The following is a 27,713-nucleotide window of genomic DNA, read 5'->3' as shown; positions in this document are numbered from 1 at the left end:
GTGTTGTAATAGGTCATTTTCATCTCTAAGGTGATCCTATGACTCTTGATTTGGAAATGCAACCATCACATGCAGGCGAGCATTTCCAGAGGCCTTTCAGTAGGGTTAAATAATCATCTCTACTGAAATACATTTGATTATCTGCAATGACTGTGGAGGAAAGAAAGAAAGCTGAAAGGAAATAAATGAAGAAACAGCATCGAGGATGTTGATACAACTGTGCTTGTATTTGAATGCCTTTACAAATAAGTAACAGCTAAAAGAGATTGAAGTTACAAACCCAGGTATGGTACAAGTACAAGTACAAGAGTGTCTGCACTGAAATTCCATTACTTTTCTTTATTCACTGTGATACATTCAAACAGAAGTGCTCCAGCTAACAGCCACAAAATAAAGTAAATCTAGAATAAAAAAGGCAGAAGAAGTCTGTCAAATACATATGGTGATTATTCATATTTTTAAAGCATTAGTAACTGTACGTATCTGAGTGCAAACACCCAGCAAGGAAGGGTTCCACAGTCTTGAACACTGCACCTGCTATCAAAAACATCTTTAGGCTGCTCTAGCAAAAATGGCTTTCAGAAAGCCTCTAGAAAGATAAAGCACCATCAGGAGTGTGTTTTCCCACACCACAAAAATTAGTAAAGTGAAAGAAAAATAAGGCTTAACTGAATTACAATTCTCCTATAAAGCTCAGGAACAAAGCCTACCTAGACTCAATCTTGCTCAGCTCAGCCATTTTGCCGGACAGCGCTGCACTTTGCAGTAATATCTCTGCAATGCATAAGTCAACGAGCTTCAGAAATTAGCGGGAGATGCATGGATGGAATGGAGACTAGAGTTTGAAGCAGTGTCCACCTTCCTATTTAAAGAGTGGTGACAGCCTGCCATGACACCAGCCTAGCAATGTTACTGAAATACAGTGGTGAAATCCATCTGAGAAATATTATATGTAGAAAGTTCTTTGTTTTACCAACATTGTTTGCTGCACAACAGTATTTGGCTGGGTTTTCTCAACTCATAAAAAGGTAGTTTTTGTTGGAATTATGATTTTGCTACAGTAAAATTACAGGCATCAATGTCTACAAGAGACACTGGTGCATCATTTTATCCATATTTCAGACTACGTCCTACAATTTGGCTCTTTCAACTAGCTCTATTACAGCTGCAGAACTGGTGAGTTGTGCGTGTCAAGAACTGCTCATGACTAGCAATTCTGAAAAAAAACTGCCCCAAATGCTGTAAGAAAAAATAAGAAGTCAAGATCTGGGTTAAGGTACACTGTCAAAGTGGGATGGCAGAGAGACACATAGAAATCTAGTTAACAAATCTTTTCTTTCTTTCTCATCCATCTGTGGGAAGAAGGGCACAGATTCAAGGGATGGAAGGAAAAATGCAGTAACAACTACATCATCCTCTCTCCTTCTATTTATTTTAAGGCCTTACAACTTAGGAAGCCAAGAAAACTAAGGATGGTGGTTCTCCCCTCCCAAAGGGCTTGCATTGCTGGAGGGGATGCTGACGGCTAGAAATTTTCCATGATTAAAGATCTAGATAAGTCACAAAAGGAAACAACTCTCTTCCCCCTATACACCTTCTATACAATATATGTATAAGGACCCTGTCATGTTAACAATTGTGGCCCAAATGCTAAAAATTTAATCCCATGCACAACTCTACTTAAGTGAGCAGAACTCAATAGCACCGCTTGCGTGACTCAAATTCCATGCATGCCTGGCTTTGCATGATTATGGCCTAGATGTTTAAAAAGTATTTTCTTACCTATGTTACTCATAAAGCCTCAAATCACTCAAAAGTTAAAACTGGAAAAATCACATCTATTTATTTACCCTTTATGTTATTTGCATGACATTCATCCTCAACAATGTAAGCCTAAAGAAGTCTCTCTTGCACTCTGGTTCTCATGTACTAGCACAATACTGCAACATTTAGGTGGCAAACACTGCAGGTGGGGGGTTGTTGTTAAACACCCCTTTTTACCTCCAATATCATGGAAATATTTTTGTTTAAAATTTCAGATTAAAACATTTCCATCAATCCTGTGTTTGGGGTACAAACAAAGCCGGTGTGAGGTACCCGACAGCATTCCTTTCATACAACTCTTTGGAAACCCTTCAGATTTTGCATTGTCTACCAACCCCCAAGTTAATCTTAAACTGCTAGAACTGCAAAGTCAGCAATTCCACCTGAGCTCTCCTCTCCCAGCAGTTATTCTTCCTCCTCAAATTAACATTTTCTAACTGCAATTATGTCACACAATCACTTTCCAAAGAACAAGGTGGCCTGCTTGTAATTTTATAAATTATGTCCAGGTATCTCAAAGTAGAATCACACACATTCGTAATGATAGAAATTTGGCTTTTCCTTGGATAAGTAATTAAGGCTATGAAGTGCTTTCTGGAAGATTCATTGTCTTTATCCATCCCTACAGTCAAGATAGTTGCCTTTGATCCAGTAACAGATCTGTGCATATTTGAGGGGTGTAATGCGAACAGCCACATTGAAATCCTGTGGGGAACCATTCATGTCCACCCACTGATGCCCTGAAAATATCCCAATAATTTTACGCTCCCACTTCTGATGCTGTCTCTTCCACATCCTCACATACACCCCAGAGCCGCTCGCCCCTGGCTGGGCATCGCACTGCTGATATAAGAGGTCAAACGTTTCATCTTTGACATCACAGAAACGGTAAACCAGATTTCCCGGACGATCATTGTCATAGCCAGAGAAGTGAATCCTCCCTCCAGGCAACTGTCTAGCTGGTGGGCTCACACCTATCTTCATAAATTTTCTTTTGTGCGGCTTCTTGAGCTCCAACAGGGCATAGTCATAATCCATGCCGATATCATTGGCATTTCCTTTGATCCATCCTTTAGGGACGTGTGTCCGTTTCACCCGGATCCACTGGAATTTCATTTTTTCAGGCATTGTTGAGCTCGTGATATTAGCCCCTTTGCTACCATCTTTCACTTTAGCCCTCAGGAAGCCCACCCTCAGTTTCTGGGCTCCTTTGACGTAACTTTTGCCATCGTGAATGCAGTGAGCTGCGGTAAGGACATGCTTTTCTGCCACCAGCGTCCCTGTACAACCTGTGGACAACTTCACCGAAGTGGAGAAAGGGTAATTCAACAAGAAGTCCTTGCCAAAAATGCTAAACCTGCTGTCGTAGCCATAAATCTGCCTCTTTGTTCGAGATCTGCTTTGTGACCCATCACCACCACGGCTGATAATGTAAATGCCTACTTCAGTTTCAACAAGACTACCATTGGCATACAAGGTCTCATAGGACAGGTAGTCCTTCACTTCTTCATACGTCGGCAGCGGGGAGCGCTTGTGGCACTCTAGGCCACAAGAGGATACCACCTCCAGTTTGGTTTCTGCATCAAATTGTGGTTTGTCTAGATTAAGGGTAGATTGTGGCAGGATTACTGGCACTTTGTAAGATGGCCAGGTTGGTTTCCAGCGGGAATTGGATGGTAGAACATCCTTAACAGTGCACAGGAAGAGGATCAAAGTTGGCACACCTGCCATGCTGAACACCAATCTGGGGAAAGAAAAGAATCCTCTGGTTATTAAAGCAAACATTCATTCACCATTGCAAAGCAATAGTTTTCTAGCCAAACAAAATGCCTGGCATTGTTCTGAAATTTTATCCCTACTTAAGGGTAAATCTTGATCCTATTGAAGTCAGTGCACAGGATCAGGCGATTCGTAACTGGGGGAAGGAAAAGTTCTGTATAATACATCGTAGCTCATTTAAAGCTTGCACTTGACCTTGGGATTATTTATGTGGTCTACTGCCAGTCCTGAGATATCAACTGATTGTCTTTCTGTTCTTAGCAAACTGGTAGCATTGTAGGTATAGTACAGTTTTATGTCAGGCAGCCTACATCACGCAGCCCGCAGGCTCCACTTCATAAGCCCCCTAAGAAGAGTTCCCTGCTCCCAACCAGTAATTTTAATGGTCCCAATTGTTTCAAATTCTTCTTTTACTGGATATTAGGCTGACTGCTAGGTCAATGCAGACATTGTAACAAACCCCTCAGGCTGACACTTTCAAATTTGGGTGCCAAGAGTGGGAATCTAAATCTAAATTTGGCTGCACAGTTGTAAATAGGTAGCCTCCTGGTTCTCCAGAGGTACTGAGCACCAGCATCTCCCATTGACATCAGTGGGAACTGCAGGTACTCAGCATCTTTAGAGGAGCAGAACAAAATGCCAGGCTATTAGTATATACCTACATTCAGAGGCTACAATGAATTGACTTATAATCTATTGTTTATATTACAGTAACCCCTAGAGGCCCTCACTGAGACCAGGACCCCACAGTGCCAGGCACTGTACAAACAAGCAGTAAATAGAGGGCTCCTGCTCCAAGGGGCTTATAATCTTGGTTAACAATTAATCAAATGGATGAAGTAAATACACAGGTGGCATGTTTCTGTAGCATTGGTATATTAGAGGCTTGCTTCCCCTGCAGTTTAAGACAGAGGAGGGTTTCTAGTCTATTTAACATACTTTACCCCTTAGGCTTGCATGGGGAAGGTCCGGCTATTATGTGAGGGTAGCTAATGAAGAAAAGATTATAGGTACTGAAGGAACTTTCAGCTAACATATTGATTTATTCCACAGTAAATCAAATTAATTAGAAATGCAAACCAACCCTCTGACAGCGCAGAGGGACTGTAAATGTGTTTATGAACCACAGGCAGAGTGTCTCAAGCAGCAGAGAACAAAGAAAATGTGTAACTGAAGTTTATTTGAAAATTAGCCATACAGCTGAATCACTGCAGGAGCCATAGTGCTCGGTGGGAGAAGGCAGGCAGGACTTCTCTTGAACAAGGATTATACAAACAAAACATCACAATTATATTGAGCTTATGTATATTGAAACCCTGCTGGTTACACTGATAATGGCTTCATGATCATTCCTGAAATGCCTCAAGTGAATAAACTACAACAAACAGTTGCAGAAGATGTCTACGAACTAAAAAGAAAATAACTCTCCCCAACTCTTTACAAAACAGTTCTCTGTTCCTAAGGTGTATTGGGGAGCCCTTCGGGAACCATGGTCTGGCAGAGAATACAGGTGTCTGATTCAAATATTACTTCTGGATAATTTTACAGTCAGCATCATTTGTAGTAATCAATGCTAAGACAAAGGTAGGCAAAACACATCTTTCAGAATGAACATGATATATTAAGGAAGAGTCAATATGGCTTTTGTAAAGGGAAATCATGCCTCACCAATTTATTAGAATTCTTTGAAGGGGTCAACAAGCATGTGGACAAGGGTGTTCCAGTTGATATTATGTATTTGGACTTTCAGAAAGTCCCTCACCAAAGGCTCTTAAGCAAAGTAAGAAGTCATGGGATAAGAGGGAAGGTCTTCTCATGGATCAGTAACTGGTTAAAAGATAGAAACAAAGAGTAAGAATAAATGGTCAGTTTTTACAATGCAGAGAGGTAAATAACGGGTTCCCCCAAAGATCTGTGTAGGGACCAGTGCTATTCAACATATTCATAAATGATCTGGAAAAGGGGGTAAACAGAGAGGTGGCAAAGTTTGCAGACAATACAAAATTACTCAAGACAGTTACAGCCAAAGCTGAGTGTGAAGAATTACAAAAGGACCTCACTAAACTCCGTGACTAGGCAATAAAATGGCAGATGAAAGTCAATGTTGGCAAGTGCAAAGTAATGCCCATTGGAAAACATAAAATCCCAACTATATTACAAAATGACAGGGTCTAAATTAGCTGTTAGCACTCAAGAAAGAGCTCTAGGAGTCACTGTGGATAGATCTTCGAAAACATTTGCTCAATGTGCAAAGGCAGTCAAAAAAGCTAACAGAAAGTTAGAAGCTATTAGGCCAGGGACAGATATTAAGACAGTAAATCTCATAATTCCACTATATGAATCCATGGTGTGCCCACACCTTGAATACTGAGTACAGTTCTGGTTGCCCCATCTCAACTATATATATTAGAATTGGAAAAGGTTGAGAAAAGGGCAACAAAAATTATTAGGGGGATGGAACAACTTCCATGTGAGGAGAGATTAAAAAGACTGGGACTGTTCAGTTTAGAAAAGAGACAACTCAGAGGAGATATGATTGAGGTCTATAAAATCGTGAATGGTGTGGAAAAAGTGACTAGGGAAGTGTTATTTACCCCTTCACATAACACAAGAACCAGGGGCCACCCAATGAAACTAAGAGGCAGCAAGTTTAAAACAAACATAAGGAAGTACTTCTTCACACAACACACAGTAAACCTGTGGGGTTCATTTCCAGAGAATGTTGCGAAAGCCAAAAGTATAACTGTGTTCAAAAAAGAATTAGATAAGTTCATTGAGGAAAGGTCCATCAATGGCTATTAGGCAAAATGGTCAGGGACACAACTAAACCTCTGAGTGGCAGAAGCTGGGACTGGACAACAGGGAATGGACCACTTAATAATTGCCCTGTTCTGTTCATTCCCCCTGAAGTATACGGCACTGGCCACTGTCGGAAGACAGGATACTGGGCTAGACTGACCATTGGTCTGACCTAGCATGGGCTTCTTACATTCAGGACATAAGCTGCGTTTGACAGCAAATTAGATTTCTGCCACACCACTAAAAAAGCAGATAAAACGTGTAGATTATGGACTTGGTGAATGGGGGCTGAACATAATGCCCCAGTTCCTAGCCCCAGAAATGGTTATATGATTTTCAGAAATAACTAGTGATTTTGGGTGCCTCGATTTTTGAATGCCAAACAACAGACACCTTAAAGGTGCCTGATTTTCAGAAAGCATTGAGCCCCCACCCTTTGAAGGGTGCGGGATCATTAGTCACTTCTGGAACATCTGGAAAATCTTAGCCAGCCTTGAAAATCAATAATAATCACAAAATCAGAGACCTCATAAGACTGGGAAATGGCTGCTCATTTATTCAGCTAGAAATGTTGACTTCTCATGCTCCCTTTCCTGCCTTGCATCCTGAATTTACACACATTCATGATTTAGACAGCAAAGTGTTGGATTAATATTGGAAACCAGCTGGGTCTTGCTAAATCTACCGATTTAGACAGCTGCAAATTGGCAGAAAGATGGCATAGTGAGCACTGGTTGCATAAATAGTGAGAGGAAAAGTACAGAATAACAAACTAACCACTGGGAGGAGTGGTAGATATGCTGGAGGGGAGGGATAGGATACAGAAGGACCTAGACAAATTGGAGGATTGGGCCAAAAGAAATCTGATGAGGTTCAATAAGGATAAGTGCAGGGTCCTGCACTTAGGACGGAAGAACCCAATGCACAGCTACAGACTAGGGACCGAATGGCTAGGCAGCAGTTCTGCGGAAAAGGACCTAGGGGTGACAGTGGACGAGAAGCTGGATATGAGTCAGCAGTGTGCCCTTGTTGCCAAGAAGGCCAATGGCATTTTGGGATGTATAAGTAGGGGCATAGCGAGCAGATCGAGGGACGTGATCGTTCCCCTCTATTCGACATTGGTGAGGCCTCATCTGGAGTACTGTGTCCAGTTTTGGGCCCCACACTTCAAGAAGGATGTGGATAAATTGGAGAGAGTCCAGCGAAGGGCAACAAAAATGATTAGGGGTCTGGAACACATGACTTATGAGGAGAGGCTGAGGGAGCTGGGATTGTTTAGCCTGCAGAAGAGAAGAATGAGGGGGGATTTGATAGCTGCTTTCAACTACCTGAAAGGGGGTTCCAAAGAGGATGGCTCTAGACTGTTCTCAATGGTAGCAGATGACAGAACGAGGAGTAATGGTCTCAAGTTGCAGTGGGGGAGGTTTAGATTGGATATTAGGAAAAACTTTTTCACTAAGAGGGTGGTGAAACACTGGAATGCGTTACCTAGGGAGGTGGTAGAATCTCCTTCCTTAGAGGTTTTTAAGGTCAGGCTTGACAAAGCCCTGGCTGGGATGATTTAACTGGGATTTGGTCCTGCTTCGAGCAGGGGGTTGGACTAGATGACCTTCTGGGGTCCCTTCCAACCCTTATATTCTATGATTCTATGATTCTATGAAAAACAAATCTTACCATTCCAGCTCTGTAAACCATATGTTCTCGCATTAGTCAGCTGAGAACTAACCTTACTTGTGATAGGGAGGACCATATGTGGGAACCATTAGGAACTGAGTATAGATGTCATTCTGGCTAGGTAGTTCACAGGGTAACGTATTCCGTTACTGGAACTGCACAGTAACAGGCTTCATTTTGGTCCTCTGTCTTTCCCAGAGTTCTAGAGCAACATGAAGATCATCCCTTAAGACATATGACGTTTCAGACATATACATCAGATCCCTTTTTAATTAATTTGTCACATAAAGCCACTCCTGGTGACACGACTGCCACTCACCCTTAGCTGGTTTATTTAGGAGTGGGCAGGAGGGGAAGAATGAAACTGTTTCATGCTGCAAACCAGTGGTTTTCAACCTTTTTTCATTTGCAGCCCCCTAAAAAATTTCAAATGGAGTTACAGAATCCTTTGGAAATTTAGACATAGTCTGTGGGCTCCTAGGGTCTGCGGACCACAGGTTGAAAACCACTGCTGTAGACCATCATTTGCCTAAAGCTGAAAGTTTCCCCTTCTCTGTGTAAATGTAGTTTCAGCCAGCAGAGGGTAGCCTTCCAATGAGGAGAATAAGAAGATGAATGTGTTGGAACTGTACATGTGCCCAGAAAACGTTTCAAAAGAATGAATCACATCTGTGCCTACTATGAACTTTTTTAAAGCGGGCTTTACAGCAATTAATGCATTTGTATAAAGCTTCCTGTAACTTTTCCCTGTCTTTAGTGCTGCCTGATCCCATTGTGAGTTTTTTGGATGTAAAGGCCGTTTCATCAGCTACTATTCTGTTATCTCAATTCTTATCAAAACATAAATAAGGCACTAGAGAAAAAAAATTAAAAGCTTCGGTGTCAGATTAGTAGCCAAAACTGATTACAGAGTGGGACATTTGTTTCAGTCTGTGTAATGTATCCAGATAATAAATTACTATTGTTTCACTGTTAAAATCTAAGAAACTCAGGTAGGCATATATCTATACAAGCTTATTCTGATGTACAGTATGTAGAATAAATTTTGTACAATTTATCACGGGATGCAAACCACTGCATGTCATTTCTTTCCATATGGGGGAATCATCTCAAAAAGTTATCTGAGGGAAACATGAGTTTATTTTTGAAAGCGAGTGGATGTTCCCTAATTCTGAAACCAAAATTAGGCACCATGCCAAATTTATTCCAAGGGAACCTAGTATTTACCCCTTCATTTCTAGTTTTAAAGAAAATAAATAGTAGGCAGGACATTTCTGTGCCATATTACCCTTGAACTAGATTCAAATAATGATTATTTTGCAAGTCTTGCTCAAAGATGTCAGAAAACAAGATAAAATGGAAAAGAAATGAAGCACATTTCCATTGATTATTGTAACATATTTTTAGTTCATTGGTGAGAATACTGTTCAGCAATGTACAACTGTTTATACTTTAGAAACTATTGTTCTGTTTTACTGAATTCTCAGAGAGACAATGCAGGTGATGTACTATCTTTTACTGGACCAACTTCTGTTGGTGGAAGGGACAAGCTTTCAAGTTCTTCCTCAGGTCTGGAGAAGGTAACCAGAGTGTCCAATAAAAGACATTACCTCACCTACCCTGTCTCTTTCTTATCCTGGGACCAACATGGCTACAATAACACTTTCGTGAATTATGTCAGAAGCGCTGAACACTCTTTTACTCAATACAAAATATTGCTCTGCTATGCAGGATAGGAACCTCCAGAAAGTGTTTTGTACATGGTCAGGTGTGATAATGGCATTACAATTGCTTTGGGAATGGAAACACTGACAGCTACTCTGGGGCTCCCCATGCTACTAGAACACTTGCAGACACATTTTCCTGTCTGCAACAGACAGTCATGCCTTAAGAAAATGCTGGTGAAAGAGAACTGCCTTGTTCGGAGCATACATGAATCATCTTCTAATAAGCAAGTACATTTTTGAAAGAGTTCAGCATTCAGGGGTGGTACTCATAATAGACTGTAAAATGAAAATAAATCCTGGAATGTACAGTGTGCAATCCTAGTCTGAAAGACCAGACTAGTCTCCACTACATTTTGAAATGAAGAAAGTTTTTCCATAGGGCTGTGACAAAAAAACCAACCAAAACCTACCTCAATCCAAATGACAGAAATGAACCAAATTACTGTTACAACTGTGCCAAAATACCTCAGCTGCTTTTCTGAGTCATGAAACTTGTTAAAACACAGAACTAACCGAGCATCAGTTTAAGAGCTACCAAAGCTCTCAGTGCAATTAAAACATAACACATATACATTAGTCTGTCAGTGACACTGAACAGTGAGGCCAGTGGCTGAGTAAAGTTTCACTCACTCTGTCCCTTCTCCACTAGTTTGAAGATTATAAGAAGAGATGTGCTGGAAAACCTGAAACAGATTTCAATACTATCAAATCAGAGGTATCTACCAACATATACAGTAGACACAGAGGGCATTTTGGCACATGTACTAGAGTGACACAAAAAAAAAATAGAACCATATTTATATTTTTACCAATTAGTTCAATTTCTTTAGAAGATTTTTCTGTCTGCCTCCCCACCCACCCCCATCCATTTTTTCCCCTTGCTATAAAATAGTTTTGGTTTTCATTACACAGGACCACAGATTATGGACCATTCTCTAAATTAGCAAATTGTAAGTGATGATACACATGGTCACTGATATCAACCAACCTGAGCCATACACACTGTAATGTAATGTGACAGGAGTTATTGTAGTTGCCCAAACACTGTTCCCTATGGCAGTGGTTCTCAGCCAGGGATAGATGTACCCGTGGGGGTACACAGAGGTCTTCCAGGGGGCGCATCAGCTCATCTAAATATTTGCTTAGTTTTACAACAGGCTACATAAAGAGCACTAGCCAATCAGTTCAAACTAAAAGTTCATACAATGCTCTATATACTATACACTGAAATGAGAGTACATTATTTATATTCTAGTTGATTTATTTTATAATTATATGGTAAAAATAAGAAAGTAAGCAACTTTTCAGTACTAGTGTGCTATGTATTTTTATGTCTGATTTTGTAAGCAAATAGTTTTTAAGTGAGGTGAAATCTGGGGGTGCGCAAGACAAATCAGACTCCTGCAAAAGGTACAGTACTCTGGAAAGGTTGAGAGCCACTGCCCTATGGGACATTGCAAAGCAGATCTCCACTTGAGCTATCTATCACCCACCCTAGGAACAAGACTGAATGTCCCCAATTGTAGCAATAGCCTAAAATACAGGTAATTTAATATCTTTATTTAACAAAAATGGATTATCAATAGACCTGCAGCCATTCAGTGCAGAGCTCAGCACCACAACTCCTTACCTAGGAGAACTTGCTCCAGCTGCTGGCTATTGTGAATGTCTCCTGGGTGTCACCCAGTGTGAAATAAAGAAAACATGATTTTTTATCAGCTATTTTCTCATAAGATGCTCTGCCAGTCCCTGTTTGTACTTCAAAATGATGTAATTTGCACAGTGTCAGTTCTACTAGGCATGTTTTTTCTTCTATTTAAAAATTAACAACTATTGATGAATGATTATAGCTTGAAAAAGAAGTGTTTGCATCCAACAAATGCCGATACTATAGTTTCAGGAGTTAGGTGATTTCAGTTCACAATCAGAATCCAAGAAGAAACATTATTCTACTTTTTGTTTGCTAGATATATTTTCTGGGGGGAGGAGGGTTGGCCAGGGTGTGTTCACATTCATGTAGCTAAGAGTTAAACATTAATTTCCACCCAAAGAAATTGCCTTATGCTTCCTAAAAATGTGTGAACAAAACTGAAGGCAGGCAAACTCATGGAGGAAAGACAGCGGTCATGAAATAATTCTCTGGATTCTATTTAATTTATTGGCTAGTTTCTTTCTGATAACTAATGCCAAAGATTTCATTCTTCCTAAATAAATAAATAAACTGCACCGGGCTAAAGGTCCCAAGACTATCTCTCAATTAGGAAATGTGATATTGACTTTGGATTCCACAACTTCTAGCCTGAAATGACTCTTCTACTTTGTCCGTATCAACTATGTCTGATGATTAGATCTCGGTAAGATTTTGTACTTGTATCTTTCTCAGCACAAAAACCATTTTAACCGAATAAAGAGACAGCTAGTAATACTTTTAACACATCTTATCTAGGCAGCTTGGTTATCCCCATCCCAATACCCTTTGTCCACCCCCTGGCTAATACTGATCCATGGATCAGTGATTTGCTGAAGGAATTTGTTTGGTTTTTTTTTTTTTTTTTTTTTTTTGGTAGCAGACTGTTTACAGCTTGCAAAAGTTATAGACCCAAGGACTCCCCCTTAAAAAAAGTCAGCATCCCAAGCCCCAGAAAGAATTGTCTCCTTTTGTGCAGAGAATATGCCAGCCAGGTCTATTTACACTTGCACTCCCTTCTAAAACCATAATGTCCAGGATCGCTTTACGTACTTACCACCTCCTCACATGCAAGGCTCAGTCACGGTTTACAGCTAAGTGCCCTTCTGAGCAAGATCAGGCAGGTGAAGGGTCTGGTCCCATAACTCCAGGCTGCTCTGCTGCCTTCTGATGGAATCTCTCGCTGACTCAGACCTGCCTCCTCCTATCACCCCCTCAGTGAAATGCTCAGGTTGCTACACACACTTTGGGGTTTCCAGTTGCATTTCCCTTGCGATCCCCAGTGCACAGCTCCCCTGCATTGGCTAGAAAGCTTCCAAGGGGAGCGGGAAGGGGATGGGAGGGGGGGCTGGAAAAGGCAGCTCAGTCCTCCTTGCAGGTGTCACCCTCGAGCCCTCCGGCTCCCGCTGCTGCTACCAAAACTTTCCTGCAAAGAGCAACTGGCGCCTCCGCAGCGCAGGCGCCATGAGACCCAACCCACCCGCACTCCGGATTGCTGGAGCTAGCAGGAGGCTGGCCTGGTGCTGCAGATCCACTGCCCTTCCCCCCGCGCAGCACCCCCACTCCGGGCCCATCGCCCCCTCCCCTTCTGTGCGCACTCGCGGCACAAAGAGGAGCCAGCGGCCGCCTCTCCGCCTCCCTGCACCCTTACGCCTTACCGTGGGGAGAATTGCAAAGACGCAAGGTGTGGCCCCCCCGTTTCCAAGCGGGCATTTCTGTGGCAAAGATCCTCTGCCCACCCCCCCTCCAAAAATCCTCGGGGCTGCCTGCAGTTCCTTTCCAGCCCCAGGGAACGGCCAGTGCCTAATCTGCTTCGCGTTATTTTCCTGCGCTGGTTTCGCCGTTTGAAAACTGGCTCACAAAGCCCTTGGAGCTCTGTGCGGGCGGGTTTACAAGGTGCCACCTACCGCACCCATGGTGGCGTTAATACTGAGCTTGTCACTGCCCTGGGTGAAGATGCAGAGCTTTGACTGACACCTAAGAAGGCAGGGATCCTTCTCTGAGAACTTTATGATCTTAATCAGATGCATAAAATAGATGGGGAAACAGCTGACTCCCCCTAACTACCGCACTCTGGGAATTTCACACCATACTGTAGCCCACTGAATTCTGCAGTTATGGTCTAAAGCACAACTTGCAATAGGGAGGCTGCAGTGTTCGCGGCTGTTAGTGTACAGTTGTTATATTATTGCTTAATAAAGGGATGTTACAAATGATATTTATAGGTCTTAACTTCTTACGAGCAGGAGTCTGCTGGTCAATTCAAAGTAAAGGCAGGATGGGCAGGTACTCACGCTGATAAAGGCTGTGGGACCAGACCTTAAAGTGTAAGTATGAATTTTATGGGCAAAATCCTGATCCCAGTGATGTCAGTGGGAGTTTGCCACTGCCTTCAGTGGACCAGGATTTCTCCTCTGTACAAATTTTACTTATTCCGTTGAATAAGGAAGGTTCTGACTCAGCGGTGGGCAAACTTTTTGGCCTGAGAGCCACATCGGGGTATGGAAATTGTATGGCAGGCCATGAATGCTCACAAAATTGGGGGGTAGAGGTGTAGGGGAGGGGGGTGAGGGCTCTGGCTGGGGGTGTGGGCTCTGGGGTGGGGCCAGAAATGAGGAGTTCAGGGTGCGGGAGGGGGGGTGAGGGCTCTGGGCTGGGGACGAGAGGTTTGGGGTACAGGAGGGGGCTCCAGGCTGGGACCGAGGGGTTTGGAGGGCGGTGGGGGGGATTAGGGCAGGGGGTTGGGGTATGGGGGGGGGTCTGAGGGCTCTGGCTGGCGGTGTCGGCTCTGAGGTGGGGCTGGGGATGAGGGTTTTGGGATGCAGGAGGAGGCTCCAGGCTGGGACCAATGGGTTCAGAGGGCAGGAGAGGGATCAGGGATGGGGCAGGCTGTTGGGGCACGGGGGGGGGTGAGGGCTCTGGCTGGGGTGCGGGCTCAGGGGTGGGGCTGGGGATGAGAGGCTTGGGGTACAAGAGGGGGCTCTGGGCTGGGATTGGGGGGTTCAGAGGGCAGAAGGGGGAACAGGGCTGTGGCAGGGGATTGGGGAACGGGGGGTGGCGCTTAGGGGTGCAGGCTCCAGGCGGTGCTTACCGCAAGTAGCTCCCGAAAGCATGTCCCTCCTGCGGCACCGAGGAGCGGCCAGGCGGCTCTGTGTGCGGCCCCGTAGAAACCATGGCCAATAGGAGCTGCGGGGGTGGAGCCTGCAGGCAGGGCAGCGCTCAGAGCCACCTGGCCATGCCTCCCTGTACTACATAGGAGCCGGAGCGGGTCATACCAGCTGCTTCCTGGGAGCCACACGGAGTGGGTCAAGCCCCCTACCCCGCTCCCTGGCTGGAGCGCCGGAGCAGGGTAAACCCCCTACCCCGCTCTGTGGCGGGAGCTGACGGCTGGCTGTGGCCCGGGGGCCACAATTTACCAACCCCTGTTCTGACTGGTGAATGCTTTCCCACATGTGTAACCTTACACACCGAAGTAGTAATATCAGTGGGGCTCTTCACGTGCGTTAATTTGCTCACATGCATGTTTGTAGGATGAGTCCAAATGCATTTTGTCACACAGCTCTGCAGTGTATCACACAGCTATTGCCACATCATGCAAATATATGATTCTAATTATTTGTATGATATATTATGTCTATATTTATTTTTAATTGCCCATCTTTGTTGAATCTATATAATGATATCTGGCAGGAAAAGAAAAGAAGAGCCAAGAAGAAGAAAAGCCAAGATACAAACACAGATGCAAAAATCCTGCAGATTTGCGGGGAAAATCCCTGTAGTTTTTGCCAGAATTCCCTGCTGATTTCCATTAGCCATTAGCAATAAGTATAAATTCTTCAGGAATCAATTTGTGTGCTGACTCGAGCCTTCTCTCTCATCCTAACTTTACAAAGAACTGGTAAAGCTTGAAATGCAGAGAAAACTGTACTAAATAAGCCATAGATTGCTTTTCCACGTGGATAGTCTTAGAAGCTGAGATGGTGCTGGAACTTCAGTTCAAGGAATATACAGATACTTTTTGCTTTAATTTATTTTGATTTTGTATTATTAAAAAAACACCAATCCCAGATTCTAGGTGCCCTGTCAGCCGATGAGAATGACCTATTTGGTTTCACAAAAGGATTTTAAAGTGAAGGTTGGAAAGAGCAAGGGGGACAACACAGTTAGAAATACATATTAATTGTGCATTACATCACGCAGTTTGGCTTCAGCACATATCCTTGCTTCCCTAAAATGGCTGATTACAGCGTCACATATTGATTTCCAAAGATCTCCACGAAGCAGCTCCAGCAAAAACGTAAGTTAATGTACTGGCTGGCACTAAAAGGTAAACAGGGAGGTGCAGTTGATACTAAGTCAGCCACTGCTAGCTCAGAGGGAAACTGAGATTGCACATTGTGCAATGATTAGCAAATCCCAGAAGTATCACTAGTCAGCTCACCTTTTGACAAGGGTTAACAAGTAGAACCAGGATATGGTCCTCCCGAGTGATACTGATGATAAACTAGTCACCATCCCTTCCTGGGGAGAGTTCAACAGGGCTTCAAATCTTTTCTGGGCCTTGTGACTGACTATAAAGCTCAAACTCCCATTGCCCTGAAACATATGTTCCCTAATTAAAGATATGAAGTCCCACTGCTGTAGGGTTCTTGGCAGCAGACTCAGTGAGGCAGGAAAAAAAGCTTTTGCTATTCTGCATGGATGGAGAAGTATATTCAGCTGTCTTGGGAGGAGGCAAAATCTTGTGACAGTGGATCCTGTGGCACCGGACGCTGCAACAATTTTCTGATAAGGTTCTTGAGTTCCACTGACCTGCCAGCAGGTGCACTGCTCCCAGGCAGCAGTCGATCAACAAGACTCCCTCTTCTGGGGACCATATCTCACTATGGTCTTCTCCAAGTGTAGGAGCTCAGAACACAAAATCAGATTTTGTGATTTTCGAGGTCCTCTTCCTCTTTTGACGAAGCACAAACTTAGATAGACAAGGTGGATGAGGTAATATCTTTTATTGGACCATCTGCTGGTGAGAGAAACAAGTTTTTGAGCTTACACAGAACTCTTCTTCAGGTCTGGGAAACTAAGGGCAAGTCTACACTACAAAATTAAGTTGGCCTAAGTTACTTTAAATTAAAATTAAAATTAAATTGCTTTTGCATGTCCAGACTATGCTCCTTGTGTCGGCGGTGCACATCCTCACCAGGAGCGCTTGCACTGATTTGACTGTCAGTGTGGGGCACTGTGGGGGGACGGCTTCTAAAAGGCAGCAATAGTTGATGTAAGCAATGCAATGCCTACTTCGACCTAAGTGCTACACCTCTCATGGAGGTGAAGCTATTAAGTCGGTGTAGTGGGCAAGTTATATCGATGGGAGCTACATTTTAGTGTAGACGCTTACAGAGTTAGGTCGACCTAACTCTGTAGTGTAGACCAGGACTCACTCAAAGTGTCACTGCTAAATACAAGATGGAACAGATTGTTTAGCATAAGTAGTCAGCACATATCCTAAGGTGAAGTGGCCTATTTATACCCCATAGTCGTAGGACAAAACAGGGAGGTTACAGAGTAGCAGCCGTGTTAGTCTGTATCCGCAAAAAGAAAAGGAGTACTTGTGGCACCTTAGAGACTAACAAATTTATCTGAGCATAAGCTTTCGTGAGCTACAGCTCACTTCGTCGGATGCATGTAGTGGAAAATACAGTGGGGAGATTTTATATGCACAGAGAACATGAAACAATGGGTGTTATGAGTTACGTATTGTTGTAATAAGCCATAAATCCAGTGTCTCTGTTCAGTCCATGATTTAAGTGATAACTCATATATCTAGCAAAGTTACGAATTTAAGTTCTCAGGCTTGTCTTTTGAAAGCGTTGTGCAGGTTTCCTTTGAGGACAAGGACTGATAGGTCAGTTATAGAGTTATCACTTTGTGAAAAGTGTTTACCCACAGGTGATATGGTGTTTTTGTCTTTTATCATTTTTCTGTGTGAAGTCATTTGAGAGCACAGTGATTGTCTGGTTTCACCCACATGGTTGTTATTAGGGAAGTTAGTGCACTGGATGAGGTACACCTTCAAACAACCCCCCAGCCTCTCCAAGCTCATCATCCCACAAACCAGGACACACCAACTCAAAGCAGCAGAACAACAGCTGCAAAACTTGCAGACATATCTCCATGGCTACTGTGATCAATACTCCCCACAACACACCTTTCAAGATCCCTGGGTCCCACACATGCCTATTGCAACATGTGGTGTATCTCATCCAGTGCACCACAATCTCTAATAGCCTGAGACCAACAGAGCTACAACAAGACTGCATACGAAGCACAAACTGTCATTCCCAACTGCCATGGAACCTTCAGTCCTCAGCATTCCACCCAGCTGCTCCCCAAATCTCATTTCTCTTGTCTGGAGCTCATCTAGTCCATCTATCATCACCATGGCATATCAAGGGCCACAGCTGCTGTTTAGCCAGCAGGAAGAGGGAATGAATATTATCCAGATTGTCTCACTTTTTCATCTTCCCCTTTCAGCTCTTTCCCTTTCTATCCCGACTTTCTCTCTGTCAACTACCACGAACAAAAGCAAGAGGAAAGACCGGATTATGAATAACTCTAGAGGGATTACTTCATCTCCAGACAAGAGCCAAAACTGGCACCATCCTAGAGTAGCACTTAGATATTAGGTTGACAGGTGCCATAGCAAAACTTAAGATTGATAGATATAGACAGACAGATCATATGAGTAGGGACTTAAACCACTCTCGATAGAGTCTGTAAGACTCTTCCAGAGGGGTGAAGCCACAAATAAAGTGCTGTGGTAAGGTAACTTTAAATTAAAATTGATTTTGAGGCAATTGGTTCCCATAGCTGTCAACGCCAGACATTTTTGAATAAAATCCTCCCAAATTTTAGCTTTTTAATTGTTTTTAATAAACGCTTACATTGAACCATAAATTCACACAGCTTTACAAATAGATTAAGACGCATTTCCTGCTCCAGAGAATTTGTAAACTAAGACAAACAAAACAATCACAAAACACTACAGCTATTCAAAAAAAAAGAGAGGGGCTGAAGGTGGAGATCATTAGTGATGAAAAGAAGGGAGCAGGAGTTGCTTGAAGAGATGGATGGAGGGATCTGGGAGTTCTGGGTTTAGATCCTGGTTCTGCTCCCTGTGAGATCTTGGACAAGTAACTTGGTCTGTTGATGCCTCAGTTCCCTATGTGTAAAATGTGGGTAGCAGCACTTCCTGACCTAATAGGGATGTTGTAAGGAGAAACGTATTACTGTTTTGTGGTGCTCAGCATCAGGAGCCCTGGGGTGGAGTTCCCTCAGCTGATCCCTAGGCTAGTTGGTACAGCCTTCAGACAAGTTAATCAGCCCAGATGGGCTGCTGCAGAATTGACTGATGGCCAGCCGACCCAACTGACTGAAAGGAGCCAACAGGTCAACATTTAAGCTCAGCAGCAGCAGTAGGTTGCTGGCTGCTCAATGCTTATGTTTGCAATTGCAATCACTTCTGTGCTTGCCTTGTTCCTGTATTGCTCCAATCTGATCCTGCCCTGTTCTGGTCCTGAGCCAGTCCCCTAAACCCAGCTCCCTTGCCTGGCTTCTGACTCTGGCTCTGACATTGGTTCTGGTTATTGGCTTCTGGCTCTGGCTCTGGTTATTAACTCCAGCTCTGGCTCTTGACTTAACTCCTGGTTTCTGACTCCTGCTTTGGCTTGTGTCCTCTGCCTCGAACCATGAGGCTGGGCTCTGGTTCTAACGAACAGGTCAGACAATCCATATCTCGGTCCTGACACTGAGAAGGGAGGGTGATAGATTTTGAATGAGGATTTAAAAGAAGAGAGAGGACTCCAGATGGACAAAATCAAGAGAGCCTGGTCCAAAGCAGGGGGGCAGCACTAGAGAAAGTGCAAAGATCATGGGCCTGATTCTCATTTACACTGAAGCCACATTATGCCACTCTTGAAGTGTAAAGGGGCTTGAAGTGAGAGTAAGGCTGTAGCTGGGTAGTCACCCCACTCCAGCCCTGAAAAGAGAGGGCTGGGAGAGGGCTGGGGCTGCGAGAAAAGGCTAGGCGGATTGGGAAGGCAGCCACAGTTGGGGCCATGCCCCAATCAGGCCACAGCTGGCCCTATAAAAGGCCAGTGAACCGGGAGCTGGGAGAGAAGGACCTGGCTGTTTAGAAGCTGAGCAAGGTACCTTAAGTGGGGCCAGGGCTGAGGAGCTGGGGCACTCTAGCCTGGAAAAACCCCAGGCTGTAGGCCTTGCTAAAGGCCAGGAAAGGTACTGGGGTTATAGAGGTGTAGCCTGGGAATAGGCAGAGGCAGCTGGTCCAACCCCCTTGCTGATTATTGGTTTACAGACTGCCACCTGCCCCAGTGAGCAGGGGTTAGATGATGACTGGCAGTAGCTGCTAAGGCAAGGTGGGGATTCCCTGGGAAGGAGAGATCCAGACTGTGGGGGTATTACAGGGGGCAGAACCCTGATGTAGAGGGGCACTGGGGTCCAGGAGGGACAAAGGGGCCTGAGGCAATCGGGACACTGGCCTGCAGAGGGTGCTCTGGAGGGCTAACTGCCAGGGTGACCAGTGGGAGGTGCCACACCGGTGAGTTGCATCTTGCTACAAAGGCCTTGCCTATCTAGATATTCATATGCTTTTATCACCATAGTATCTGAAGGAAAATAGGAAAAAGAGATGAAGGGAGCAGTATGGTAACAGCATTGGTCTTTTTCCTCCTTTAGATATTAAGTTAAAATTAGAGGCATTGTAGTTGCAGTTTATTCATACATGTATTTCCTAGAAAACAAGAGCTCCTAGGATCTTGTGAAATCAGACTACCCCTGCATAAAAAAATCTTGACTTCTGAATTCTGAGTTACTGTAAGCCATTCTGTAGGCAAACAGTGAGGAGTAGCAACAAAAAAATGGTGAAAGTATATTAACAGTGCAGCATTATCAAGTGATAACACAGCCGCTAATATATGTCATCAGCTCATGAACAAGTGGCAAATGAGACAGCCTCAAGCTGGGACCCTGATGGACTGCATTATCTGGAGATAATTTCTCTTGGCTGAAGGAATCATCTATTCTGAGATGGAAGTGAAGAAATCTGGCATTCTGCACCTGATCCAAATTCCACTGAAGTCAATAGACTGTCATTGACTTCAAGCCTGAAGTGATCATCAAATGGTGGCCGCTGCTACTTTATTTAGAGTTACAGTAGATATTTCAAACCCAGCAGTGGGGCCTGGGGGAAGAGCATGAAAAGAGTCATATGGAGGACTATGGCTCAGATGATTCAGGAAGTTTTTGGAAAGCGTAGGGGACAATTTCCTGGCGCAAGTGCTAGAGGAGCCAACTAGGGGGGCGCTTTTCTTGACCTGCTGCTCACAAACCGGGTAGAATTAGTGGGGGAAGCAAAAGTGGATGGGAATCTGGGAGGCAGTGACCATGAGTTGGTTGAGTTCAGGATCCTGACACAGGGAAGAAAGGTAAGCAGCAGGATACGGACCCTGGACTTCAGGAAAGCAGACTTCGACTCCCTCAGGGAACGGATGGCCAGGATCCCCTGGGGGACTAACTTGAAGGGGAAAGGAGTCCAGGAGAGCTGGCTGTATTTCAAGGAATCCCTGTTGAGGTTACAGGGACAAACCATCCCGATGAGTCGAAAGAATAGTAAATATGGCAGGCGACCAGCTTGGCTTAATGGTGAAATCCTAGCGGATCTTAAACATAAAAAAGAGGCTTACAAGAAGTGGAAGGTTGGACATATGACCAGGGAAGAGTATAAAAATATTGCTCGGGCATGTAGGAATGATATCAGGAGGGCCAAATCGCACCTAGAGCTGCAGCTAGCCAGAGATGTCAAGAGTAACAAGAAGGGTTTCTTCAGGTATGTTGGCAACAAGAAGAAAGCCAAGGAAAGTGTGGGCCCCTTACTGAATGAGGGAGGCAACCTAGTGACAGAGGATGTGGAAAAAGCTAATGTACTCAATGCTTTTTTTGCCTCTGTTTTCACTAACAAGGTCAGCTCCCAGACTGCTGCGCTGGGCATCGCAAAATGGGGAAGAGATGGCCAGCCCTCTGTGGAGATAGAGGTGGTTAGGGACTATTTAGAAAAGCTGGACGTGCACAAGTCCATGGGGCCGGACGAGTTGCATCCGAGAGTGCTGAAGGAATTGGCGGCTGTGATTGCAGAGCCATTGGCCATTATCTTTGAAAACTCGTGGCGAACGGGGGAAGTCCCGGATGACTGGAAAAAGGCTAATGTAGTGCCAATCTTTAAAAAAGGGAAGAAGGAGGATCCTGGGAACTACAGGCCAGTCAGCCTCACCTCAGTCCCTGGAAAAATCATGGAGCAGGTCCTCAAAGAATCAATCCTGAAGCACTTGCATGAGAGGAAAGTGATCAGGAACAGCCAGCATGGATTCACCAAGGGAAGGTCATGCCTGACTAATCTAATCGCCTTTTATGATGAGATTACTGGTTCTGTGGATGAAGGGAAAGCAGTGGATGTATTGTATCTTGACTTTAGCAAAGCTTTTGACACTGTCTCCCACAGTATTCTTGTCAGCAAGTTAAGGAAGTATGGGCTGGAAGAATGCACTATAAGGTGGGTAGAAAGCTGGCTAGATTGTCGGGCTCAACGGGTAGTTATCAATGGCTCCATGTCTAGTTGGCAGCCGGTATCAAGTGGAGTGCCCCAAGGGTCGGTCCTGGGGCCAGTTTTGTTCAATATCTTCATAAATGATCTGGAAGATGGTGTGGATTGCACTCTCAGCAAATTTGCGGATGATACTAAACTGGGAGGAGTGGTAGATACGCTGGAGGGGAGGAATAGGATTCAGAAGGACCTAGACAAATTGGAGGATTGGGCCAAAAGAAATCTGATGAGGTTCAATAAGGATAAGTGCAGGGTCCTGCACTTAGGACGGAAGAACCCAATGCACAGCTACAGACTAGGGACCGAATAGCTAGGCAGCAGTTCTGCGGAAAAGGACCTAGGGGTGACAGTGGACGAGAAGCTGGATATGAGTCAGCAGTGTGCCCTTGTTGCCAAGAAGGCCAATGGCATTTTGGGATGTATAAGTAGGGGCATAGCGAGCAGATCGAGGGACGTGATCGTTCCCCTCTATTCGACATTGGTGAGGCCTCATCTGGAGTACTGTGTCCAGTTTTGGGCCCCACACTTCAAGAAGGATGTGGATAAATTGGAGAGAGTCCAGCGAAGGGCAACAAAAATGATTAGGGGTCTGGAACACATGACTTATGAGGAGAGGCTGAGGGAGCTGGGATTGTTTAGCCTGCAGAAGAGAAGAATGAGGGGGGATTTGATAGCTGCTTTCAACTACCTGAAAGGGGGTTCCAAAGAGGATGGCTCTAGACTGTTCTCAATGGTAGCAGATGACAGAACGAGGAGTAATGGTCTCAAGCTGCAGTGGGGGAGGTTTAGATTGGATATTAGGAAAAACTTTTTCACTAAGAGGGTGGTGAAACACTGGAATGCGTTACCTAGGGAGGTGGTAGAATCTCCTTCCTTAGAGGTTTTTAAGGTCAGGCTTGACAAAGCCCTGGCTGGGATGATTTAACTGGGAATTGGTCCTGCTTCGAGCAGAGGGTTGGACTAGATGACCTTCTGGGGTCCCTTCCAACCCTTATATTCTATGATTCTATGATTCCTCCTATCTTTTATTGTGGTGGAGATCCAATACAGTCAGGAATAGGCCAGAGGGGTGTTGGTGGAGTGGAAGCAATATTCCTCTCCCTCTGATCTGCCAGAACCCCCTGCAAACAGGGGTTTGGAGGTTCCAATGGAAGCAGAGAGGGGAGGAGCCCAAAGATAGCCCTTTTGAAGCAGCAGAATTTGAGGAGAGGTGTTACAGAGATTAGGGAACTAGCCTGCAACTTGGGAGACCTGTGTTCTATTGTCATCTTTGCCACTGACTCATGGTGTGTCCTTGGGCAAGTTCCTTGGCATCTCTGCCTTGGTACCCAATCTGGTAAAATGAAGATGATAATGCTTTCATATCTCATATAGGTGTTGTGAGGTTAAGTATATTGAAGATTGTCCAGCACTCAGATACTATGGGAATAGGGGCCATATAAGTATCTAAGAGTGATTGCAATGTAAAATTTTGCTACCCTGATCAGTATGAATTCCCTTTCCACAGCTTTACAAGGTTGTGGAGATGATGGTGGCTGGGGGAAGGCATTTGTTAGTGGTAATAAGAACCAAGATGTTGTTCCCATGAGACCCCAAACCCATTGGGACTGAAACCCCTGGAAGCTGGTCCTTAAGTTTCTACAGTGGTTAGATAGAAGAACTGGGAGCCAAAGCACAGATCCTCAAAGTGTTTAGGCACCTAACTCTCAGGATGTAGGGACCTAAATACCTTTGAGAATAAGGGCCCAAGTCCTCTGGCTGTTCCATCTTGCTAGCAGTCCTTTCAACAGTAGGGAATGATTCAGTGAAATAGGGAGGGGCCTAAGGAGCCATAGGTCTGACCTCTTCCTTACACAAAAGGGAGGATTTAAACCTGTTTGCAGCTAACCCTCTCACTACAGCAATAAGGAATTAGACTGTGCACTCCTCTCAGCAGGCAAGAACATGCTGATGAACAACAATGCTGTCATCTTAAGACAGATAGAGCCTTAGGTAAACCTCTTAAAATCATCAGCAAAGTGAACTGCAACCACATAGAAAACATAATAGGTAACATTCCATTTTGTAAGCACAATAAAACCCAGCCAACATGTACAGAACGTATTTCATGTGGAAAAGCATTTTGACTCCAGCAGTCTTAATCCTACACCTGGTTTTGTTTCAGATACAGTGTTAAGCAGCTCATTTCATACCAGTAAAGACACTGTCCCATGTGTATATGTACCAATGTCCTCTACTGGATGGAATAAGAACTCCTCAACCAGTTTCATAGACCCTGTACATCAGCGGTCACCAACTGGTCAATTGCCATCAGCTGGTCAATTCTGGAGACTCTCCCAGTCGATTGCGATCTCTGGTGGTGCAGCAGGTCTGCAGTTAATGCAGGCTCTGTGCCTGCCCTGGCCCCACGTTGCTCCCGGAAGTGGCCAGCATGCCCCTGTGGCCACAGGTGAGGGGGAGAAGCAGAGGTCTCCGTGCACTGCTCCTGCCTGCAAGCACTGTCCCCACAACTCCCATTTGCCAGGAACAGGGAACTGTGGCCTGAGGGGCAGTGTGTGGAGCCACATGCCCCCCCCCCCGCAGGGGCACATTGGCCCCTTCCAGGAGTGGTGTGGGGCCAGGGCAGGCAGGGACCCTGCCTTAGCCCTGCTGCACCACTGACCAGGAGCTGCTTGAGATAAGTGCTGCCCAGCAGGACCCTGTACCCCAAACCTCTGCCCCCTGCTGGAGCCAGCACCCCATGCCCCCTCTTACACCCCAAGCCCCAGCCCTGAGCCTCCTCCCAGAGTCAGCACCCCATACTCCCTCCTGCAACACAATACTCTGCCCGAGCCTCCTCCTGCACCCAAATTCCCTCCCAGAGCTTGCACTCCTCACCCCCTCCTGCACCCCAGCTTCCTTCCCCGGGGCCTCTTCCCACACTGCAAACCCTCAGCCCCAGCCGAGAGGCTGCACTCTCTTCCCAACCCCCTGCCCCACCCTGATGAAAGTGAGTGAGGGTGGGGGAGAGTGAGAGACGGGGGGAAATTGAGTGAGCAGGGCGGGGCTTTGGGGAAGGTGAACGGTCTCAGGGAAGGGGCGAGGGGTGAGGAACCTGGGTTGCCCTTAAATTAAAAAAGTGATCTTGGCAGTAAAATGGTTGGAGACCACTGCTGTACATCTATCAGAGTTTCTTCCTTTAACTCAAGTTGTAGGGCTCTGTGTTCTGCCCTTTCAGTTGCTATAAGGTTCTCAGTAGAGCTGGATGCCATCCTCTCAGTGTTGCAGCTCCAGGACAGCCCCGCTATGCTGACTGGCCCAGGAGTCAGGAAGCCCTGGGTTCTCCAGCCTGGCACAGTCCATCTGGAGAGGCTGCCAAGGACCCTGAAAACCCATCCCTGCACTGCCAGGCTCCTGGCACTGAGGGTCCCAGCTCAGTGGCTGGTAGTCTGCTAGTCCTGAGAACCCCAGCTCGATTCAGAAGCCATGTGGTGGGGTTGCCCAGGAACTGTGGAACCTGTAAACCCTGGCGTCCTTGGCGCTGGGGCAGTTTGCATGTTGCAGCTGTTTCAGAGTCAGAGACCCTGGAAGCCTGAGGTCCCCCACCCAGGGCAGTGCACATAGAACTCAAACTGATTAGAAAATTTCTAAGTGGTTTTTATATAGTTACAGAACTGTGGGAAGACTAAAAGAGGTCATTTATTTCACAGCTCTAGGGTTCCTTTCCTCTTAGTTCACATGCAACAAGAGCAATACCACATGCCTTTTATTTAAGAATCTAACTTTAGGTACCCAGCACTGAAAATTTGGGTATATGTCCTGACTTTCAGCAGGGTGAGCACCTGCAGCTCCCATTGACTTCAACTGCAACTGTGGGTCTTCATTTCTTTTGAAAAGCTGAGTCAGGGCACCTCACATTGGGCATGCAGAAAATGAACACAAAATTTGAAAATGTTGGCGAAAGTGGTGAGAAATGCATAATATAAACAACTGAAAAAACAGGGGGAAATTATTTTTTTTTCTGCAGTCTTGTTCAACTATACTGATTGTGGGGATTGCTTGTGATCATTTTAAAGTTGATGGTGTCCCTTTGATTTCTAGATGGTGAAAACAGGCTGAAATAAAACAGGCAGTTGGATTTACTCCAGCAGGACTCAGTTGCATGCAAGGCATATCTTCACAGCTTGTATAAACAGCATAATGATAGAGTGAGGTAATCCCAAAATAGCACCTGAAAAATAAAACATGCAGTGCAATTAAACTCATCAAGAACTAGGGAGTTTCCTCAAGAACAGATCCTTCAGTGTTACACAGATATTGGGCCAAATTCACCACTAGCATTTATCTGAGTAGAAAAAATATGCCAGTTTAGCTGTCTAGCTTAGTTTATTCTATAGTTCACATCACCCTCGTATCTTAGTAGGACCTGGGGCAGAAATTGTACAAGTGGAGAAGCAGAACTGGTTCAAATAAATATAGGTCTCCTGCTAACTAATTCAGTTGGGTCCCCATCTACAAAGCCCAAGATCATGTACGTGACTGGTTCTCCTTCAGCTCTGATGGGGAAAGCTTTAGATCCATGATGTAGGGTTCTATGAGGAATATGTCCAGAACTAGAGTATGAATTTTTCTCAAGGTATCTCCACAGAGCTCTGTCAGCATGAAGCAGGTTGTACTCCATGCCTGGCCTGTGAATGATAAACATGCTGTTGTTGATTTCACATGTCCTGGCTGGTTAACTGAGGACCCCTGATAGCAGCAGATATGGATGAGGTTGGTGACCAATGGGGAAGGGAGAGGGGATTAAGTAACTGGGGCTGCAACAAATGTGGGAAGTGCTAGTACAAAAGGACGATGTTCCAGAAAGCCATCATCACTGCTGATACAGGGCTCACTGAGGAGGCTGTTGGCAGAAGCTCTGGAAGAGAGCTCTGCTTTAATTTCAAGTTGCCTACATCGTCTACCTGGCACAGAACAGAGGGGGAAATGTTGTCTTTCCTTAACTAGGGTGAATCTATCCAGAATGCTGTGGTAGCACAGGGTATTCTGAGTCTGAACTTGGCCCATTCTGCCTTTAAACTACAAGACTCTTTAATATTATCTGATGTGTTTGCTTTCTAGTTAAGTGAGATTCCCTCATTGATGTAATATTGTGAGAGGTTACCCCCCACTCAGGGGTGCCACCTGATGTACAGGGGTACCACTGAGCCTACCTATTCCACTTACCCTCTCCTGCTGAGCCAGGCCCTCAAGCTTCCTCCAGCACACATACAGGTAGAGACACACCCAGCTGCAGAAAGACAGACACTGAAATCAGTTCTGCAGGGGAAGACTCAGCTAGGGAATTGCCCAGCACTCAAGTGCACTCCCCCTCTGGAGAGTAAACACAAAATTGTGTTGTCTTGTTCTGCACAGAGAACTGTACAGCATAAGCTAATTGAAATTTACCCTATCCCTCAATGTGGACAAAGATATGCACAGCTTTTTGCCCTCCCTGCCCCCCACCCCAGTCATGAATTGCACAAACTGTGATTAGCGAAAACAAAACAAGTTTATTAACAACAAAAGATAG

At 44.9% G+C, this 27,713-nt stretch overlaps 1 protein-coding gene across 4 annotated transcripts; it reads right to left on the bottom strand.

The window, feature by feature from the left end:
* Positions 1–206: 206 nt before the first annotated feature.
* Positions 207–12,980, bottom strand: PRSS23 (serine protease 23). Of its 4 annotated transcripts, none has more exons than XM_048841823.2 (2): positions 12,544–12,980; positions 207–3,568 (listed from the first exon to the last, which is right to left on the bottom strand). In XM_048841823.2, the coding sequence occupies exon 2, from the start codon at positions 3,553–3,555 to the stop codon at positions 2,437–2,439; it is 1,119 nt and encodes a 372-aa protein (XP_048697780.1). In that variant the 5' UTR covers positions 3,556–3,568; positions 12,544–12,980; the 3' UTR covers positions 207–2,436. The 4 variants fall into 4 exon arrangements, with proteins under 4 accessions (XP_048697780.1, XP_048697771.1, XP_048697797.1 ...); XM_048841814.2 differs by having other exon boundaries at positions 12,548–12,978; XM_048841840.2 differs by lacking the exon at positions 12,544–12,980 and adding an exon at positions 10,434–10,458.
* Between the last annotated feature and the right edge of the window lie 14,733 nt (positions 12,981–27,713).

This window comes from Caretta caretta, chromosome 1 (genome assembly GCF_965140235.1).
Source record: "Caretta caretta isolate rCarCar2 chromosome 1, rCarCar1.hap1, whole genome shotgun sequence".
Classification (NCBI taxonomy): Eukaryota; Metazoa; Chordata; order Testudines; family Cheloniidae; genus Caretta; species Caretta caretta.
Note: the sequence above shows the minus strand (reverse complement) of the source record. Positions and strands in the feature narration are given on the sequence as shown.

What these genes read in the sequence shown, in the direction of transcription:
- PRSS23 (XM_048841823.2), bottom strand. Translation starts at nt 3,555, where the DNA reads ATGGCAGGTGTGCCAACTTTGATCCTCTTCCTGTGCACTGTTAAGGAT.